General features: G+C 47.5%; 3 protein-coding genes across 4 annotated transcripts in view; 1 reads left to right on the forward strand and 2 right to left on the reverse strand.

Annotated features, from left to right (window-relative positions):
* Nucleotides 1–7,980, reverse strand: part of LOC129330871 (E3 ubiquitin-protein ligase UHRF1-like) — an 83,038-nt gene extending 75,058 nt beyond the window's left edge. The window contains exon 1 of the mRNA XM_054981114.1: nucleotides 7,900–7,980. The gene's annotated coding sequence lies outside the window, so the exon portion shown is untranslated. The remainder of the gene's footprint in view (nucleotides 1–7,899) is intronic.
* Nucleotides 2–6,709, forward strand: LOC129329855 (perilipin-3-like). The gene is made up of 5 exons (XM_054979563.1): nucleotides 2–201; nucleotides 312–505; nucleotides 1,723–1,851; nucleotides 5,785–6,366; nucleotides 6,617–6,709. Exons 1-5 carry the CDS (start codon nucleotides 117–119, stop codon nucleotides 6,707–6,709), a joined length of 1,083 nt encoding a protein of 360 aa, XP_054835538.1. The 5' UTR covers nucleotides 2–116.
* Nucleotides 6,205–22,047, reverse strand: part of LOC129330876 (lysine-specific demethylase 4B-like) — a 62,825-nt gene continuing 46,982 nt past the window's right edge. The window contains exons 3-5 of one of the 2 annotated variants that reach the window (XM_054981128.1): nucleotides 9,884–10,059; nucleotides 7,900–8,056; nucleotides 6,205–6,795 (exon numbers count right to left, since the gene is read on the reverse strand). In XM_054981128.1, coding sequence (XP_054837103.1) covers nucleotides 6,724–6,795; nucleotides 7,900–8,056; nucleotides 9,884–10,059 — 405 coding nt within the window. In that variant the 3' untranslated portion in view covers nucleotides 6,205–6,723. Of the gene's footprint in view, nucleotides 6,796–7,538; nucleotides 7,685–7,899; nucleotides 8,057–9,883; nucleotides 10,060–22,047 lie in introns of those variants that run through there. The other variant, XM_054981129.1, reaches the window with a different exon arrangement.

A 22,047-nucleotide genomic window follows, 5' to 3' on the forward strand; every position in this document is an offset into this window, starting at 1 on the left:
TTGGCACAGCTCTCCAAGCTGCCCAGGGAACGAGAGAGATCTTAGCTGGACGGTCATACAAACCAGCAGAAAACAGCAGTGACCAAAGCATTGAGCTGACCAACTTACTAAAGCAAATGGTGGCAAGCGGAGTGGATGCCGTGCTGGAGAAGTCAGAGAGAATGGTGGACCATTTCCTGCCCATGACGCAGGAGGAGCTGGGTAAGAAAGGCGCTGGATGCTTTGTAGCATCGCCCGTGAAAGTCTCTTTCAGGCCCTGCTTTTTATCTGCCTTTCAGAGCTGAAGAGGCTGTCCTGTCCCTCTTTTGCAGAAAAGCTGGCTGTAGAAGTACCAGGTCCAAATAAGGCTTCCATGAAGGATGAGCAGCAAAGTTATTTCATCCGCTTGGGCTCCCTCTCCACCAAAGTACGCCATTGGGCCTACATGTATTCCCTCAGCAAACTTCATCTCCTTAAGGAAAACACTCAAAATATGCTTTTTCAGCTCCAAATGATAATTAACCTGGTAAGTTCCATTTTATCAATCATCTCCACCCCTCCGTTCACAGTCCCAGTTTCCTGCTGCCTGCCCTGGTAAATCTTTATCCTACCCTTCCTCCAATGAGCTCAGGATAGCTCAGGGCCCTTAGCACAGCTTCGTTATCTTTCTTGTGATTTGCTTTTCTCTCCTGCAGGTTGCCTTGTCTATTTCTATAGAGAGGCAGTTCAGAAATAAATTTCAGCCTGAACGCAGATGAAGCTGCCTGCTCCCCAACCAGATCTTTGGATGCCCGCCTCAACTGAGTTGCACTGTTCAAAGTCCATTGTAGTAATTGGGCTTAAAAGTGCAATTCTGCTTTGGACAGTACTGGCCGCCAGCTAGCTTAGAAGGGTCTGATTTTGCTGGCATGTTTCTCCACGCCCTGTGGCAGAGAAGGGTCTTTCCCAGAACCAGAGAGCCTTTTAACTGGAGGGATCAGGGCAGGACCTGGAACCTTTGCCTGCAAAACAGGTGATCTAGTCCAGCATTGAGTAGTTGACATTGAACTTCTGAAGAGGACTCCCGCAGAGTCTGATCTGGTGGTCCAGCTAGCCTGGTATGGTACATATTTCCTGCAAAGGCTTTTTCAGAGCGCTGGGCAAGGCTCCTTCTGTCCCACCCACCTCCCTGAGACTGAATCTGGGGGGGTTCTGTATGCAAAGATCAAGCTCTGCCACCAGGACATGGTCCTTCCCCAAAACCTGACCACCTGCATGACCCCCATTATAAGCCCTCAAAACAATTTGTTCTGAGACCTCAGAACGATTGAAGTTATTTCAGCAGTGAAACACACACCAGCTGCCTTTACTGCGGAACCCTGAATGTGTGTGTGTGTGTATGCGTGTGTGTGTATATAAAGCCACCGAGTTTTCAAGGCAAGAAATGAACAGATGTGGTTTGCCATTGCCTGCCTCTGCGTAGTGACCCTGGACTTCCTTGATGGTCTCCCATCCCATCTGATTACTAATCAGGGCCAGCCCTGCTTACCTTGCACCATCCAGGTCAGACCTAAATGATCTGTTCTCACTAGCAATGCCTCTCCAAGAGCTCCATCAGAGAAAACGTTCTCCAAGTCCCACTAGCCAAGAACCTTCACGTTGGTGGGCGTAGTACCTGGGATCTGCCAGTATGTTTTAGGCCCTCTCTAAATGTATTGCAAACATTCATAGTTATCCCAATGAGCCCATCCTGTGTCTTGGCAGGTTGAGAGTGTGAAAGAAGGTGTGGGGCAGCGGTTCCAAGAGGCCCAACAGAAACTCCATCAGGTCTTGTCAGAGTGGGTCCAGAGCCAGCCAGGAGGGAAGCAGGCCAAAGAAGATGCACAGAAAGAGGTATCTCTTACTTCTTAGCAAATGTCCAGTGGGGCTAGGGAGATGCCCTCCCCCCAAGTTGGGAGGACGTCCACACTTTTAAGCTGTCCTATCAAGGGAGGCGGGGGCAATGTTTACTTTCTTTTTTTTAATTTTAATTTTTGAATTTTTTTAACAATATGCAATAGTAAAAAAACACAAATGTATAACCATATAATTATATAAACAGTATGAATATAAACATGTGCTCGAGACAGCGTATCAATTGCCTTGGCAGTATTTACAATATATGTGGTAAGGACAACGAAAGAACATAAGATTTAATAAATTGCTATAACTTTGAGATTGTCAGGTATTGACTTCCAAGTATTTGTTTTGCTTTTCCGTATAGTCCAGAAAAGCCCACCATTTCTCATAGAAACTGGATCGGAAGTTCCGGTTCTCAGCGGTTGAGATGCGGTCTGAGATTTTCTCCATTGTGAGAAATCCCCATAATTTATTAATCCCAGGCTGTATTGTGAGTGGGACTTTGGATTTCCATGATTTTGTTTTTATGGCTTTGGCCGCACTGATCATAATTGAAATCAGATCTTTTCGGATTAGGGGGATGTCCTCCTTTCCCCACAAATCAAGAAAAACAAGTTCAGGACGTGGTTGAATGCCATACCCAGTTATTTTCCCAATCATGTTGAAGATCAGGCTCCAGTAATGTCAAATCAAAGGGCAATTCCACCAACAGTGGAAAAAAGAGCCTGTTTGTTTGCAGCCACGCCAGCATTGTGGGTCGTATGAAGGATTTATGTCGTGTAGCTTGAGTGGGGTTAGGTACCACCTGTGCATGATTTTTCTGGAGGTTGTTCTGATATTCATAGCATTAGTGGAGCATATTTTTGAGGACCAAATTTGTGCCCATTGTGAGTCGGAAATGATTGTATTGCAGTCTGACTGCCACCGAAACTGATAGTTTCCTTTTTTTACTCCACTTTTGGGAGTTTAGGATTTTATAAAGAATAGAAATGAGACCTTTTTCTTTTTTACAAGAAATTAACAGTTTTTCAAAATCAGTATGAGGTTTTTTTAAGTTGTGCTTGTATTGTTGGGCTATTAATGAAGTGGTTTAACTGAAAATATTCAAACCAGGGTAATTTGATGTTGGCTGATGAATCCAATTGGGATTTGGGTTTTAGAAAATTTTTGGAGGTGACATCCCATAGTCTTGTTAATTTTAGTGCTCTCCACAAAGGGAAAGATTCTTTAGAGTTGCCCGGGATGAACCATTTTTGTTGTAAAAAAGAAGATAGAGACGTTGGGGGCTAATGATGTTCTTTTTATGACCCATATTTGTAAGATAATGTTTACTTTCTTAAAGTTTTATAGACCCTATTGTAGACCCTATTACATGGTTAAAATTGACTGTACTGACTCACACTGTATAGCCCTCCTTAAGTCTCAGTGGAAAAGGAGGACTATAAATGATGTACAGAACAGGAGAGGTGCTGAGGCTCTGACCTTGTAAGGAGCCCTGCGGCCTCTGCCTGGGACGGCTCTTTCCCGAGCTCCACTGTCGGGGGAAAGCGTTGCAGTTGCTTAGTGGTGCCAGGGCTGCGGAGGGGGACAGAATCTGGGTTCGTAGGACGCTTGGGTTGGGGTTGGATGGTCTTAGGGCAGGTCTGGGAGGAACTGGGTCCCCATAGCAGTTCTTAGCAGTGCTGGCTGGTGCCCTGGGACAGGCATTCTGCACATGCACGGTCATAGAATCATAGAGTTGGAAGGGGCCATACAGACCATCTAGTCCAACCCCCTGCCCAGTGCAGGATCAGCCTAAAGCATCTCTGACAAGTATTCATCCAGCCTCTTCTTGAAAACTGCCAGTGAAGGGGAGCTCACCACCTCCCTAGGCAGCTGATTCCACTTTTGAACTACTCTGACCGTGAAAAAGTTTTTCCTAATATCCAGCCGGTACCTTTCTGCATATAATTTAAGCCCATTGCTTCAGGTCCTACCCTCTGCTGCCAACTGGAACAGCTCCCTGCCCTCCTCCAAGTGACAGCCTTTCAAATATTTAAAGAGAGCAATCATGTCCCCCCTCAACCTCCTCTTCTCCAAACTAAACATTCCCAAGGCCCTCAGCCTTTCCTTGTAGGGCTGTCTCCAGACCCCTGATCATCCTCGTCGCTCTCCTCTGCACCCTCTCGATTTTGTCCACATCCTTTTTGAAGTGAGGCCTCCAGAACTGCACACAATACTCCAGGTATGGCCTGACCAAGGCAGTATAGAGAGGGGCTATGACCTCCTGCGATTTCGATGCTATGGCCCCTTTGATACAACCCAGGATTGAATTAGCCTTTTTTGCCACCGCATCACACTGACTGCTCATATTCAGTTTACAGTCCACTCTTACCCCAAGATCCCTTTCACATAGACTACTGCCCAGAAGTGTATCCCCCATCCAGTATTTGTGCTTCTCATTTTTGTGGCCCAGATGTAATACTGTGCACTTGTCTTTGTTGAATTGCATCCTATTCACAGCTGCCCACTTCTCCAGAGTATTCAGGTCTTGTTGAATTTTAATTCTATCTTCTTGGGTGTTTGCTGCTACCCCTCCCAATTTGGTATTATCAGCAAATTTAATGAGCAGCCCTTCCACTCCTTCATCCAGATCATTGATAAAAACATCTTTCTTTGTTTTATAAAAGCCACATCCTATCTCTGCATTTAAAAAAGGGAAATAGCCATGGGTTTGAGGGGAGGGATGGGGGCAGTTAAATGGGGGAGGCAAAACAATGCTACAATAACTGCAAAATGTGTAATGCAAAATTGTGCTAATGCCTGTTTATTTATCCATTCATTCATTTTTTTCACTTATACCCTATCTTTCTCCCCAATGGGAAATCATATTCCTCTCTATTTTATCCTCCTGACAACCCTGTGAGGTAGGTTAAGCTGAGAGTGTGTGCCTGACCCAAGGTCACTCAGCAAGCTCCCATGGCAGGGTGGGGATTTGAACCTGGGTCTCCCAGATCCTAGTCTGTAACCACTACACCACACTGGTGAATGCTGCTGCGGACCTGACTGCCAGGGACAACATGGGCATCTCCCCGTGTGCCAAGTGTGCCCAACGCATGAGCATCTCCATGACGTGCCTGCATCAGTGGAAAGAATGTGTGGGATGAACCAATTTGGAGTGTGGCCTACATGAGGGACAGGCAGTTGTAACCCAGAGAGCCCATCCAGTCTCCATCTGGGCTCCTAGCAGAGTTTCTGATAACGTGGGCAAAGGGCTCTTTAAGCCAATTCCCCTGCTCTGAGGAGCCATGGAGGCTCTGGCAGAACCTGCCTCCTACCTAAGAGGAAAGGATGAGGTACGTATGGGAAGGATGCTGAACAGGGCCTCTCTTGTTCCTACTTGGGGAGCTGGAGCCCTTTGCCTCTGCCTAGAAGTGAGTGGCTGAACCACGCAGAGAGAGGAGGGGCCTTGCTGGTAGTAGGTGAGATGAGGGAGTGGGGTGGGGCTACGCAGGAGATGCTCATGGACCCCCCCCCCCCCAGACTGAACCCTAAAGCCTCAGTTGCTACTCAGACTGCAGAGAACAAGTCCTTTGCCGATTTAGGGGGCCAGGGGGTGGAACCAGCACTGCTGACCCATCCATCCATCCCAATTGTATCCCACCCTTCTCCAAGGAGCTCAGGGCAGTGGACATGTCCTCCCTTCCTCCATTTTATCCTCACAACAACCCTGTGTGGTAGTTTAGGTTGAGAGTCAGACTGGCCCACAGGCATACCCTCCGTTACTGAGTGGTAATTTGAACTGTCTCCCTAGATTGTCCACCCCTTCCTCAGTTCAGAATGTGGCCTCTATGAAATATTAATTGCCACCTTAGAGGGCCACAGACACTACGGCCCCTTTTTGTGGTGTCCACGCGTGACCTCTGCAGCTTTGCCTCCTCTCTGCAGGTCGAATTGCGCACTCTGGCTTTGCTTCATTTTATCGCCCAGGGCCTGGGTCCAGCCTACTCTCGGTTGATGTCGAGCATTGAAGGCCTCCCCAGCAACATACGTGAAAAAGTGGGCCAGGCCATCAGCAACGTCCGCCAGCTCCAAGCTTCTTTCTCCTCTGCCACGTCCTTCCAAGACTTGCCAACCAACATCCTAGTCCAGAGCCGTGAGCAAATCGCTAAGGCCCGCGAGGCTCTGGACGTGCTCGTGGAGTACGTGCTACAGAACACGCCTCTGAACTGGGTTGTGGGGCCTTTCCGGGCACTGCCAGCTGCTACCAAAGAAGTCACGATGGCGGAAATGCCCAGACTGGCTGACCCAGAGAAGGCAAAGAAAGAGCCAAAGGATGGAGGCGAGACCACCACATCAGGTGCGGCTCTGAAGGAGACCCTGACACCGCCCAGGCCAGCGACGGCCGTGCCCAAACTCGCAAAGATGCCCGAGGAAGCCATGGAGGTGGAAGCAGAAAAAGTGAAAGAAGCAGGCCAGACTCAAGAGGTGGCAGCTACTTTTGACATGCCAAAGAGAGCAAAGAAAGAAGTGAAGCAGAGGGAAAGGGAAACGGAAAAGGCAGGGGAAAGCTTGCAAAGTAAGACCCCCAAAGCTTCTGAGAAGAAACCATAAAGTTTCCAAGTATTTTTGCTAGAGCTGCTGGAAAAGATTTCCCGGCTGGTCTTGCTCCCTTATGCTACGCCAGACCAAAAACTCCTCTCAGCCAATCCCATGCCATTATTCCCACAGTGCCACTGCACAACTCCTGGGCACTGCCTCCTCCCAATCTCCGCACCAGATAAAAGTGGATCACGCAGCCACTCACTCATGCAGAAGAATTCCTCTGCAACTCTCTCTCACCCGGGAGGCAGCCCGTTACTTCTCTGCATGATTTGTCACGCTGGCCTATTTAGCTTCTGCCGATTCTGCATCAGACGTGATTGAAGAGTATGAGCCCCCTTGAGCAAAATTACCAACCTGCAAAGGAGGATGTACGTTGAACCTCTGTGTGAATCCCTGCCATGAATAAGAGGCAAGCCCAGAGCAGAGTGACTCACAGAGAAACACAGGAATGGTTTTCTCTCCATGTGGAGCACGTCTTCAGCGTTTAGTAATAAAATTGCCTCAGCTCTTGATATTGGGAGACCCTCACTTAACTAGACAGCTCTGTTTTGCAAATGGGAGGTTCCTCCGCAGACTGACTTGTGCCTATTTATGCATATATCCCAAAAAAAGACCTGCCGCTGATACCCCTTTCCCCTTGCACTGTTGCAATAGCTTTAAGCACAGCCACATGAACCCCGTTCATGTTACTGTGATGCACAAGCAGAGAATTTGGTACCAGGCTCTTGATTCAGGTCTATCTGCCCTTTTTTTCTTAATAAAATAAAGTTTATGGCCCTAATGGCTGAAGTGATTTCTTTGACCTACAGGGGTAAAGAAGATGGAGAGGTTACAGACTGTTTAAAAGATGGGTTTGAGAAGCAGGATTTTAAAAGGAGGGGAAAGGGGAAAACTGGCACTGTGGAGGTTTCCAGAGAGGACATTCTGGGGGGCACGGGGGGGGGGGGAGGTAGCGATGAAGAGTGGAAGGACCTAAAACTGGGCTAAAACTGGTGTGAGGCTAAACTATAATCCCATGAGCTACTGGGGGGGGGGGCGGAAGGGGGGGGGATTCTGTGTTGGTCTCTGTGCCTTTTCTGCAGAATGTATTCAGGTCCCTTCTGCTTAATACAGAAAAGGGGTTCTAGTACAGCCACACCTCTGGCTATAACAGCCTTGCGCGTAAAAGATACTATTACCTGCAAAAAGACCTCTTAGTCCATGTGCCCAAAGCCTTCTGTTGTTGGTCACATGCATAAAAGGCCTAAAGAGGAGAACAAGAGGAACCAACTTCTTAAAAGCTTCCCTGCCTGTTCATCCAGAATACATTTCCTAGCCACCGTCAGTAATCAAGGAAATGGTTACGCAGAAGCTAAGGCCAAGTGGGGGCACCATTTGAAATGAGACCACAGCATGCCCCCAACTCCATTCTCTCTTCCTAACCCAAAACGACCTCCATGCGCCATCAGACAAACTTACTTGCAGTGATGGGCCACGTGTAAGCTTTTGCAGGGGGGCAAATAGCAGCTCCCCACAGCCCTTTCTGGAAGGGAAAACGGCCCCACGCTGTGGTCCTGATCCTAACTGGGCCTCCACAGCTCCTGGTGCTTGTCTGCTTGACCGTGTCCACGTGGACCTAAAAACAGTACAACAGACAGTTAGGCACCCAAAGTGGTCGAATGGACAGCACCACCTCCTCCAGGTGGTAGAATCCAACCCTGAATACACCTTTGCATTAAAAAAGTTTTATGCAAACCGAAAACTAGCACAGCCGGGTGAAATGCTCTACCCCTCCTCTTTGCTTGCTCTGCCAGCTTTCTATTTGCCAGGAGCTTGAAATATACAGGAGTGTTTAAAAATGTGACTCTCACCTCCTCTCTCTGCCCCCATATTCTCCTTCCTATGCGAACCAGGCCACTTAGACACTTGTGCATAAATCCACACACATAAACACTGAGGCGCCATGCCATGCATAGTCTGGCAAGCTAGTTTTAAGCAGATGATAAGAACTGATAGGCCAGTGATATTTTCTAGAAGATCCTAAAGAATTCACACTGTGAATTTAAAGCAACGCAAGAATAAACTAAAGTACTACAGCAGACACGAGTAGAGCCACCTCAAATGTCGTTTCATTTATACCCCACCTTTCTCCCCAGCGGGGACTCAAAGCAACGCACATCATTCTCCTTGCCTCCATTTTATCTTCACAACAACCCGGTGAGGTAGCTTCGGCTGACAGGGAGTGACCGACCCTGACTCAAGCAGCGACCCCTTGTGGGATTAGCAAATTTATATTAGTAAAGATTTTGGATTAATCATATAGCCATATTATTATGCTAGCAAGAGGGAAAAGAATGGATTTTTATGTTTTAAAGTAACTGGTCTCTGCTCTTTTGCCGCCACCCCCCCTTTTCTCCAGTTGTATATGAAAAAGAGAGAATGTTTGGCCTTGGATAGATAACTGGACATTCTTGCGATGGAGAAGTAGGGGTAGAGACAAAGGGAGAATTATGAGTTTTAACCCCCTCCCTTTGGAGAAGAGAGTTTGTGTAGAAAAGTAACCAGTTGTGGAATGAAGGAAGATGCTGCTATGGAGACCAGGATAGGATGGCAAATGATGTTGTCGCGAGACTGAAAGGTGGACAATAGTCCAATCTAAAGGTGTAAAAGAGATCAGGTACCTTATTTTGAATGTGACTTTCGTTTCTCCAAAATGATGTCACAAGCCCTTAAAAGTAACATGTGCTCCTTTGTTCTGGGGGTACACTCTGAGCTCATCTTGAAGCCTGTGCCCTATATTTGCAAATATACTTTTTTTACATCAGCCCTTGTCTGTCTCGTCTCTTTTGCTCAGCGAATCGGAGGGGCAAAGGGGAGGCACTTTTGTGCAACACCCTCAAAATGAATACTTGCATGTTGCATTCATCTGTCAGAGGGTTTGGGATTGCTCTCCAGATTTTAGGAGGAAAGAGCTGGAAGAAGGCAACAGAAAGGAGAGGGGGACACAAGGAAAAATCAGAGGACAATGTGAGAGAGCTTTGTGCTGTAGTTCTTTTGAAGGGGGGGGGGAGTGAATTGCATAAACAACTGGGGAGCACAAGGACTTGAGGGGGCTCTCATCCCCACCCCATTGCTTCCTCTTTCCCTACCCTGAAAGCCCCTTATCCCATGCTCCTGAATTCTGAGATCTCACACACACCTGCTCTGGCAGGCAGTGCCAGGTCGCTAAGAGGGTAAACTAAGGATCCTGGCCTGCTGGGGAGCGGGGAGAGCCGGGCGCAGCTTTCACATCCACTCCACTCTGTGGTTGCCACAGGAAAGGCAGGAGGAAAAACGATGCAGAAATCCAAACACGCCCAACAGGGAGGCAGAGTTGTGTAGGAGCTACTGATGCTAAATAACTAAGGGCTTGTGTCACAGTTAAATCCCACCCCATTAAAGCAAAATCCAAGGCGGGACACACTTCTCACTGTTGGCCAAGCGCCGATAGTCTCCGACCAGCATGGGCTTCTTCTGAATATTATACTGGGTGAAGAGTCCAGACTGGCCCGTCACCACCTGCTGGATGGGAGCAGGGATGACCATGCTGTCAATGTCATCGTAGCTCCTGCGTGGCTTCCACTCCTTGGGCGGAATCACCTGAAGAGGGGCAAAGGAGAGAGAAAACCATGAGCGAAGGCCTCATAATAGGAGTGACAACAACATTCGATTTAAGAGGCACCGTAAATTCTACTGCCCAAGCGCTTCCCCTGATTCCCCCCGCCCAAAAAAACATCCTGCTCACTCGAGAAATGACCCCCAGGGTTCTCTGAGCTTCCCTATCAGTGGGGAGGTCCAGAGCTGGCCCCAACGACGACACCACAGCAGTGTTCAAAAGCTGCTTCGGAAGTGAATTCAATTCCGTTCTGAAGAGAAGCCCTTGCTAAGAACAAGCCAGTTAGGCCACAAAGAAGGGCACCTGCTCCCTGAAATCGCAGATTGCTTCTCCGTGGGATTTACTCCGTAACACCTTCAGCTTTTCTCTCACAATGCACAGACTATAAAGGCAAAGAAAATTTGCAGGGAACCAAATGCTACCAAGGATGCTTGATGCACAGTTCAGACATTTTCAAGAGCCCCAGTCACTCTCTGCTATCCCAAGATAAAGTGTTAGTTGAAGTATTCAAGCAAACTGAACTATACTAGGCTTTCTCTAAAGGAGAACAGCCTAACAAAGCATGTTTCAAGGAGGCTTCTAAAGAGCCATTTATATTATAGGAGAACTCTTTATACCTTCCTGATACAATTCACGGTTCTCGCAGTGATAGACAAAGTACTAAAGGGTTTGCTGTCCAAATCAACAAAGGCACTGCAACATCACTGGGTCCTTTAGAGAGGCATTACCACTGCACCCAGGAGCCACTTAACAGACTGAATTGGACGGGTGTCTGGATATCCCAACGTTGCTGCCTACACACAGAGATGTACCCCAGAAGTTTACTTGGCTGAAAAAAGCAGGATTTTTGTCTATCAAGAGAAAGTATAGTTGCTTTGGTTGAGAGAACTACTGAGGATACAAATGAAACCCTGCCAGGTTCCACCCACTTTCCTAAGGCATCAATATGCACTCTTTCAGTTACTTGGCTGAAAGGAAGGCGGCATTAGTAGGGGGGTGGGGGGTGACTGATACACACAGATTAGCTTAATCATGGAGCTTGTAAATAAGCCTAAAACAAAGAAAACAGAATTACAATCAAGGAAATGAAAAGAACAAAATGGTTCCATTCAAATACAGGCTTACAGGGGAATCTGCAATAGTAAGCAGGGGTATCTTCAAAGAAGCCCATCCCGCTAGCCCTCTGGCTCCCCCCTCTGGCTCGCATTCTGCCCCCTCAATCTTCCTTCACTCCACCTGCCACTGTTATCTTTGCCCTTCCTGCTCAGGCTCCCATGCTTGCACACTCACTGTGCCCTTTTTCCACCCTTGTCCATCCAGTTGCCTGCTCGCTTACCTAGTCTTTCCTCCCTCCACCCACTCTTACTGCCTGCTTCCTGTTTTCTTCCCTTCCACCCTTTTTCCTGGTCACCCACCTTCTCTTCCTCCCTCCTTCCTCACCTTTTTGATCCTGCCAAGCAGGTCAAAGAAGGGGGGCGGGGGGCACCAGCAGCAGCCACGCTCTAGCCTCCCCTCGTGGCTGATTGAGATGGCCACATTTTCAGTGTGATGGGGCCCAAATTCCTGTTAATCTTTTGCAACATTTGCTCCCAGCTCAGCTGCCTCTACATAGGAGGCCCATACTTGGTCATTAGATATATGACGATTCCTGCAACGTACTGTGCAATTACTGAACAGTTCTAGCGCAGTTTAAACATGAACAGATTACCTCAATATCAGTTCACACAGTGAAACACTGTCCCTCCTGGACACTACTTCTCTCCTCAATCTGGAGTTAAAAGAAGTATCTAAGACGAGCATTCCTGGAATTAAACAATGGACTCCTCCCTTTTTTACTAGCATCTCCTAAGAATGGCTTTGTTAGTGCTGATCTGCACTCAACACACAAATACATATCCCGCTCATATAACCCTGCTTAGAAATGTAGAGCTGGGAGGGATACCAAGGGTCATCTAGTCCAGCCCCTTGCACAATTCAGGAAATTCACAACTATCTCCACCACTCACTGCCCCCAGTGACCCCCTGCTCTATGCCCAGAAGAAAGCAAAACACCTCCAGAATTCCTGGCCAAGCTGGCCTGGTGGAAAATGTCTTCTGATCTCAAAGTGGTGATCGGCACTATCCTGGGCATATTTTAAAAGGGCCACAAGAGTCTAGCGCCGGCTCATCCCTTCATGCAGCCCCTCTTCTGATCTGTATACATTCATATTATCTGAAGAAGCGAGCTGTGCCTCACGGAAGCTCATACCCTACCGCTAAGGTGCTACTGGACTCTTGCTCTTTTCCATTCATATTAACTCAGAGAATCATGGTTGTTGTGGGTTTTCCGGGCTGTATTGCCGTGGTCTTGGCATTGTAGTTCCTGACGTTTCGCCAGCAGCTGTGGCTGGCATCTTCAGAGGTGTAGCACCAAAAGACAGAGATCTCTCAGTGTCACAGTGTGGAAAAGATGTAGGTCATTTGTATCTACTCAGGAGGGGTGGGGTTGAGCTGAGTCATCCTGTAAGAGTTTCCCAGGGTGTGGAATGCTAATGGCGGGAGGCTTCACTGTATCCTGAGGAGGTTCTTTTGCATATGGATTGGTGCTTGATGTGCTAATCTTCTCTGCAGGGCTATTGTCAAGGATAGAATGTTTTGTTAGCCTGGTGTTTTTCAGAACTGGCAACCATGCTCGGTTCATTCTCGGTTCATTGCCAGTTCTGAAAAACACCAGGCTAACAAAACATTCTATCCTTGACAATAGCCCTGCAGAGAAGATTAGCACATCAAGCACCAATCCATATGCAAAAGAACCTCCTCAGGATACAGTGAAGCCTCCCGCCATTAGCATTCCACACCCTGGGAAACTCTTACAGGATGACTCAGCTCAACCCCACCCCTCCTGAGTAGATACAAATGACCTACATCTTTTCCACACTGTGACACTGAGAGATCTCTGTCTTTTGGTGCTACACCTCTGAAGATGCCAGCCACAGCTGCTGGCGAAACGTCAGGAACTACAATGCCAAGACCACGGCAATACAGCCCGGAAAACCCACAACAACCATCGTTCTCCGGCCGTGAAAGCCTTCGACAATACATCAGAGAATCATCTTTCCTTGTCCATTATCACGCCAGCTTTACAAAATTCTGTTTGTACAAGCTGCACACCACCACCAGTTCCCCAGCCAGCCTTTTTTCTTAAATGAGCATAAAGAGAAAGAAACTTTCTAGAACTACTGCAGATGCTACGTGGGTATTCTACCAAGTGCTGCTACTTACAGTGCACTCCAAAAGTTCTCAAGAAGAAAACAGACTGCCTATTTCATGGCAATGAGAGAAGCATTGCGGAGCCAATGCCTAGAAAAAAGAGGGGGGGGGGCAGCTCTCTGGATCGTATCCAGGGAAATCAGGTGAAGCTCAATGACTACAACAAGAAAGCAAAAGTAAAGGCTTCTAGCCAGGTTGAATTAGTGAATAAGTCTTAAAAAGTGCAAGATCGAACTTTAACTGTGCTGATCCCAGCATTAACCATCTCAATGGAGCAAAACAAGAGTTTGAAATGGGCTTTAAGGGAAACTAGTTAGAACAACCTTGGCTAGTATCTGAGTTAATCACGTGATGCCCACTGTCATATATGCCTGTCTGCATATCTGCCATGAATGTAGTCTGTGTTCTGTACTGGTCCTCTGAGGGCATGAGAAGTTTCTTATTGATGCTAAGCCAGTGGATTATCTTGCAAGGATTTACTTTCTCGTTCCCTGCCGCTTCGACCAAGTGTCCTTGAAGGCCGGCTGCAGCTGGCTCAAAATGTATCCTTCTTGGGAACTGGGATGATTTCATTCTTTGTTCTGTCTAGCCTAAACCTAGCCTCTCCTCTTCACCCCCCTGGCTCTTTCACACCCAAACTTTAACGGCCCCTATCCTGATGGCGGGAACCTTCCCTATAACGAACACTACCGACCCCATCCACATCACTTCTGCCAATTCAATTGCCTGAGCACCTTGGACTTGATGGATCTCTATTAAAGTTACTTCAACCAATACACCTGCGTGTTTGCTGTGGAGAACTTGGGGGATCTACCTGCCAGGGACTGACACCAACCCATTACTGGAGCTGCAAGAAAAGGGAAGGGGACGTTTGTGACAGGGGGAAAAAACCACAAGGATCTGCACTTCCAAAGCTCTAGCACCCAATTTCAAACTTTGCAGATAGCCAGTGTTGCATCTAGTGATGGAGTGAAGTTTGGACAGTTCACATTTCTTGTGGAGGGCTCTGCAAATCACTATCTAGAAAATCAGAATACTAGCCCTGCAATGATTTGTCAGTCAGACTCATAATCCCAAAACATGAATTGTTGAGTGAAGGGCTGAAGAATCCCTTGAAAAACTAAGCCGCCTTGTTGGATTTATCAACTGCTATGCCCTCAACAGAGGGAGGCAATAGCAGCAACAAACTATGCCCCCCCCCCAATAAACAGGTAGAGGCATTGTTCCAGCAGTAGCAGTAAGAATGCCCATGGATTCCCTAATGCAGTCTGTGACAAGCACTTAGCATCGCCATCACCCAGAAGATGCAGTCCCATCTCTGGTCTCTGAATGGCTGAACAAAGGCAAGTGTGCAGCAACATCTCACCGCTGGAAGGATAACGCCTGGTCACTGTTCTGGGAGCTTACCAAGAAAGTAGGCAATACTTTTCCAAGTTTAACTTGAAGTATGCTTTCAACATGAATCAGGTGAAGTGAACCTGGGACATAGTGCAGAGTCAGAACATAGTGCAGAGTTTGTTTTTATGCTGTTAAATCTGGCTGTTATCATTGTTTAATGTACCGTTTTATCAATGTGTTTTTATTTGTATGTTGTAATCCACCCTGAGCCCATCCACGGGGAGGGCGGACTATAAATTTTATTATTATCATCATCATCAGACCCTATGAGAAGCTTTATTATTTACCTCCTGCTTAAAAATTCAGTTTATCCTTACTGCCTATCACTTGCAGGGCTGCCCTAAACAATGTTTAACTCCCCACAGCAAAAGCTGTGGTTTGAAATGGCTCTCTCTCCAGCCTTAAAAGAGTGGCTAAGAGACAAGAATTGACAAGCGGAGAACATGGAACCAAGGGGACAGGGAAGAGGCTTTACTGTAAGCAACACATTAGAATTGGCCAACAGCTAGTTAGAACACTCTACCTCTGAGGAATTGGATACAGTGAAATTCATTAGCGCACTTGACTGGACAAGGAAATGCAGCCTGGAAAGCTTTCATCAATACCAAACTCCCCTGTGCAAGTGTAATAAATGCAGTCATTGACCTGCTTCAATAAGGGCCTTGTTGTCTCTTACGGCTTAATGACCTGGCTTCCACCCCTTGCTGGAGCTGTGCTGTGCCTGTGCCCTCGTTGGTTCAGCTAAACGGCACATCCATCGGCCAGGCTGTGGCAAATAACCAAACTTTACTGTGAAGTAGCAAGACACAATGAGGGGGGTGTCTTTCTGATTAATGTGCCCCAATTGCCTTGTGTGTTCGTAAGAAGCCAAAAGGAAAACAGGGGGCTCACCACTACTCTTTTAGGAACAAAGCACAAGCGACAAATGAGACCAGCGGTCCCATGGCTTCAGAAAACCACCTCGCCGTGGCAACTGCTCCTCACTGATATTTGTTACAGCTCTTCTACCACAGAACTCAAAATGGTATACAGGGGAGATCCCCACGACATCCTGATACTGACCAGAACCACACCTGCTTTGTTTCGGTGGCATCATGTCCCACCCAAGACTCCAATCAGAAGATGCTCAAGCAAGCATTGTAGCTCATCTCCTCCACGGCTTCCCAGCACCCCACACCCCTTGAAATTTGAGTGGATCCTCGAAAAATACTGCCTAACCTTCTTTAAACAGGCATTACAGTTTTACCCACTGCTTGGGGGAAAGCAGCTGGCCATACAGGTTCATAGCAAAATCTCCCTGCCCCCACACAACGTAATACCTTCTAAGACCAAGTGAAGTAAGACAATACAGTGTGCAAGCTTCTGCGATCTCCAGAACTCATCAGCAGGTTGATGTTTTTAAAGGGTTTTTAAGGAGAGTGCGGAATCTTAGCCCACATCAGCAGCAGCCGCCTCTGGAGAAGGCTTTGCTGACCAACAGGTGGGCACGGATACTTCGACTGCAGGAAAAAGAACCCAGGAAGGTTCTCCAAGCAATACTAGCGACAACTGAGTTCACACTCAGTCTTTTAAAATAAACTCAGTTGATTCGGATACCTGCGGTGACCGTGTAATTTTGGAATTTACAGTCTTGGGGAAGGGAAAAACTGCATGTAGTCAGACATATAGGTTGGACTTCAGGAAAGCAAATTTTAACAAACTGAAAGCTATGCTGGGTAGAATCCCATGGTCAGAACTACTTACACAGAAGGGAGTTCAAGAAGGGTGGGAGTTTCTTAAAAGCGAAATATTGAAAGCACAATCACAAACAATTCCCATGAGAAGGAAAAATGGGAGGGGCCTAAAGAAGCCAAGGTGACTCCATAAGCAGCTTTATTTCTGAGTTGAGAAATTTAAAAAAGACTCATTTAGGAAATGGAAGGAGGGCCTTATAACCAAGGATGGATATAAACAAATAACCCATGCTTGAAGAGAGAGTGTTAGAAAAGCTAAAGCTCACTATGAGTTTAGGCTAGCAAGAGATACTAAAAACAATAAAAAAGGGTTCATTGCTTATGTTCAAAGTAAGAAAAAGAGCAAGGACATGGAGGGCCCATTGCAGGGACAGGGAAGTGCTCAACATGGCAATAACAGAACACATGATGGGGGAAGGGAGTTACAGCCCAGGATCGGCATAGAGGTAGTACATAAACACCTGGTTTGTTTAAATGGAACTAAGTCCTCAGGGCCAGATGAATTGCACCCAAGGGTACTAAAAGAACGCGCAAGTGTAATTTCTGAGCCTCTGTCCACTATTTTTGAGAATTCTTGGAGATCAGGCGAGATGCCAGAACATTGGAGGTGGGCAAATGTTGTCTCTCCCATCTTCAAGAAGGGGGAAAAGGAGGATCCAGGTAACTACCAATCCATCAGCTTGACATCTATATCTGGAAAAGTCTTAGAACAAATCATCAAACAGTCAGTCCTTGGGCATTTAGAAAGGAAGGCTGTGAGTACTAAGAGCCAGCACAGGTTTCTCAAGAACAAGTCATGTCAGACTAGCCTTATCTCTTTTTCTGAGAAACTTACTACCTTGCTGGATCAGGGGAATGCTGTAGACATAGTTTATCTCCATTTCAGTAAGGTTCCACATAATATTCTTGTTGACAAGTCGGTAAAATGTGGTTTGGATCCAATTATTTGTTTATGTATTAATTTTATCACATTTCTAGACCGCCCTCCCCATCAGATGGGCTCAGGGCGGTTCAACAACAGTTTAAAACAGTAAAAACATTATAAAAACATTAAAGCATTATATCAAAACAATTAAAATTGGCGGGTATAAAATCTTAAAATACAGCATTGTCCTGCACGGGTGGTGGAAGGTCTTCAGTAGTATGGCCGGCAAGAGGACAGCCCAGCCCCCACCAAATGCCTGGCGGAACATCTCTGTCTTGCAGGCCCGGCGGAAAGATAACAAATCCTGCCAGGCCCTAGTTTCCTCAGACAGAGAGTTCCACTAGGTCAGAGCCAGGACTGAAAAGGCCCTGGCTCTGGTAGAGGCCAGGCGGACCTCCCTGGGGCAAGGGACCATCAGCAAGTGCTTAGTGGCTGATCGAAGCGACCTCGGGGGATATATGGGGAGAGGCTGGGCCCAAAGGTATGCTGGGCCCAGTCCGCAAAGGGCTTTATAGGTCAGAACCTTAAACCGGACCCGGTACTCAACCGGTAACCAGTGCAGCTGACAGAGGATGGGTGTTATATGTGCCATGATTGGAGCTCTGGCAACCACCCATGCAGCTGCATTCTGAACCAGCTGCAGTTTCCGGATCAAGCCCAAGGGAAGCCCTGCGTAGAGCGAGTTACAGTAGTCTAATCTGGAGGTGACCATTGCCTGGATCACTGTCATAAGATCATGGGTCGATAAGTAAGGGACAAGTTGCCGAGCCTGTCTTAGATAGAAAAATGAGGATCGAACAACCACTGCGACCTGTGCCTCCATAGACAAGGAAGCATCCAGGACCACCCTCAGGCTCCTCACTCTCGACACCGGCATAAGTGGCGCTCTGTCGAGAGCGGGTGGCCGGAGCCCCACACCCATGGACCCTAGACCCACATGCAGGACCTCCGTCTTCGAGGGATTCAATCTCAGCTGACTCTGCTTCAACCATCCAGTCACAGCTCCGAAGGCACATTCCAGGACATCTGGGGCAGAGTCGGGCCAGCTGTCCATCATCAGATACAATTGGGTGTCATCTGCATATTGATGTTACCCAAGTCTGAAACTCCGTACCAGCTGGGCAAGCGGGCGCATATATACGTTAAATAGCAGGGGGGAGAGTACTGCCCCTTGAGGGACACCACACACCAACAGGTGGCGGGATGACAACTTCTCCCCTAGTGCCACCCTCTGTCCCTGACCGTGGAGAAAAGAGACAAACCACAGCAGACCTGTCCCTCAAATCCCGACATCGGCAAGTCGGTGGATCAACAGGTCATGATCGACCGTGTCGAATGCTGCTGATAGATCTAACAATATCAGCAGCACCGACCCACCTTGATCCAGCTGTCTACGGAGATCATCCATCAGGGCAACCAGCAATGTCTCCTTCCCACGTCCTGAACGGAAGCCAGACTGGAAAGGATCTAGGGATGAGGAATCATTCAGGAAGACCTGCTGCTGCTCTACCACCGCCCGCTCAATCACCTTACCCAGGAACGGGAGGTTCGAAACTGGGCGGTAACTGACCAGGTTGGTAGGGTTCAAAGATGGTTTATTCAGGAGATGCCTAACCACAGCTTCCTTCAACGCTTCCCGAAAGATCCTGGAGCTCAGAGACATGTTGACAATGGCCTCCAGGGCATCCCGTAGCCCATCTACGCTGGCCTTCACCAGCCACGAAGGGCACAGGTCCAAGGAGCATGTGGTAGGCCTAACTGCTCGCAGGATCCTGTCAATCTCATCCCCAGAGAGTGGACTGAAATGATCTACTATCATCTCAGAAAACAGCCAAGGGGCCTCCAGTTCGCACACTGTATCAACTGTGGCTGGGAGATCACGGCAGAGACACAAGATTTTATCAGCAAAAAAGCTCCCAAAAGCCTCACAGCTAATATGCGAATTTGAATTTTGACAGTCCCCTCCTGATAAGGAGACCAAAGACCGATCCACATTGAACAGTTTTGCTTGGCATGAGCTAGCTGATGCAATGGAGGCTGAATAGAACTCTTTCTTTGTAGCCTTCACTGCCATCTCATAGGCCTTCATAAACGTCCTATAAGATGCTCTTGCCTCTTTGTCATGAGTTCGCCGCCACACTTGCTCTAGCTGTCTCAGCTCCCACTTCTTCCGACGTAGCTCCTCTGTATACCAGGGAGCTAGTTTGGTACGGGGGTGGAGAGGGCGACGGGGCGATTTCATCGGTAACTTTGGAAAGACAGACTTGCCAGTCTTCCACCAGCTCATCCAATGAGCCGCCAGGGAGCATCGGATCCCGCAGAGTATTCTGGAAACCAACTGGATCCATAAATCTCTGCAGGTGAGCATAAATAAGCTCACCGCCCTTGCAGGGGGGAGGTGGGATATCCAGCCGAGCCTTCAGGACCACGTGGTCTGACCATGGCACCAGCTCAGTTGTTTTTAGCACCACATCCATCCCCATCCCAAAGATCAAATCCAGCGTGTGGCCTGCTTGATGTATAGGGGCCGAAACAATCTGGGAATGTCCAAGTGCAGCCATGGAGGACACCAGGTCCACAGCCCAACTAGAGGTGTCATCGTCAGCATGGACGTTGAAGTCACCCAACACCAATAGTTTTGAGTGCTCCAAGGCCCATCCAGCCACCACCTCTAGCAAATGCGGCAGGGCAGCTGCTGGTGCGCTGGGCGGCTGGTACACCACACAGATGGCCAAACTTTCCTCGGCACCCCACACTAGACCTACACCGTCAATGCCGGAGATCTCTGGGATGGGGAGCGGCCTGAAGGAGAAAGACTCTCGGACAAGAATCGCCACCCCTCCCCCCGGCCTCCCGTTTGGGACTGATGAAGGACTGAGAACCCAGGTGGGACTAGTTCGTTCAGGACAACCATCTCACCCTCCCTCACCCAGGTCTCAGTCATGCATACCAGGTCCACATCATTTGCCACAAAATAATCGTGCAATGTTCTGGTCTTACTATTTATGGACCTGGCATTACACAACATCAGTGTTGAAGCAGGGCTATATTTCCTAGCTCCACACTCAACATGCCTCGGGATGGGACGCAGATTATTACTGTTAGGTGGCTCTGTAACTGGTTGACAGATAGAACCCAAAGAGTGCTAGTTAATGGTTCCTCATCCTCTTAGAGAAGAGTGACAAGTGGAGTTCCTCAGGGATCAGTCCTGGGACCTGTCCTGTCCAACATTTTTATAAATGATTTGGATGAAGGAATAGAGGGAATGTTTATTACATTTGCAGATGATACTAAGTTGGGAGGGGTAGCAAATACAGTCAAAGACAGAGTCAGGATACAGGATGATCTTGACAGGCTGGAAAACTGAGCTAAACCAAATAAATTGAATTTCAGCAGAGATAAATGCAAAGTTCTGCATTTAGGAAGGAAAAATCAAAAGCATAATTATAGTATGGGCAAGACTTGTCTTGGCAGTAGTAAGTGCGAAAAGGATCTAGGGGTCTTAGTAGATCATACACTGATGTGGTAGCTAAAAAGGCAAATGCGGTTTGGGGCTGTATCAACAGAAGCACAGTGTCCAAATCACGCAAAGTGATGGTATCGCTCTACTCTGCTCTAGTTAGACCTCACCTAGGGAATTGTGTTCAGTTTTGGGCACCACAATTTAAGAAGGATATGGACAAGCTGGAACGTGTCCAGAGGAGGGCAACGAAGATGGTGAGGGGTCTGGAGACCAAGTCCTGTGAGAAAAGGTTGAAGGAGCTCAGAATGTTTAGCCTGGAGAGGAGACGACTGAGAGGTGATACGATAACCATCTTCAAGTACTTGAAGGGGTATCATATAGAGAATGGTGCAGAAGATCGGACCAGAACCAACGGGTTGAAACTGTGGTGCACCTGAGAAAAGGTCTTACTTGTAACTGAGAGAGAAATTAATATCAAAAGCAAGCAAGCCGTGTGTCAAGTTTCAGAAATAATATGAAACCGATACGCTTTTTATAAAAATAAAAGTTTACTTTTTTATATCCCAGAGAATCTGTCATTCCTATATCCCATTCCTTTCCTTAGGGCCACATAGTGCCACGAAAAAGCCTGACCCCTGGGCACGTTACTAAAAGGTGACATTTAAGTTATTCTGGAATTTAATATTCCTGGTGGCAGCAATCTACCTAGAGGGTGTAAGAGAAAGATTAAAGGCAAAATCTACCCAAGAGAAAGAAGGGGTCGTAACAGGCTGGTTTGGCTAGCGATCCTGGAGGTGTTTCACCATCTTCTGGGCATGGAGGAGGGGGTCACTGTGGCGGTTGGGGGGGGGGGGGTGATGTATTTGTGAATTTCCTGCATTGTACATGGGGTTAGACTAGATTACCCTGGAGGTCCCTTCCAATCCTATGATTCTATACCTAAATTCCACATCTGGCCAAATTATGGATTTTCTCTCTCTTGCACTGAGCAAAGCGGGTACCAGATGAGACTGGCATTACTTGTCTTATACCAGCTGCCTTGCAGAAGGAATCAAACTATTCTGACAGCTCTGAAAAGATCTTGGCTTTTGTATTTAAAAAAAATAAAATCTAGATTAGCTTCCCCAAATCCTGAGTCCAGAGGATTTTACACTCTCTATGCACATTACAAAAAAAGGAATAATATTCAAAAAGTGAAAGATCA

Source organism: Eublepharis macularius, chromosome 5, assembly GCF_028583425.1.
Source record: "Eublepharis macularius isolate TG4126 chromosome 5, MPM_Emac_v1.0, whole genome shotgun sequence".
Lineage (NCBI taxonomy): Eukaryota > Metazoa > Chordata > Lepidosauria > Squamata > Eublepharidae > Eublepharis > Eublepharis macularius.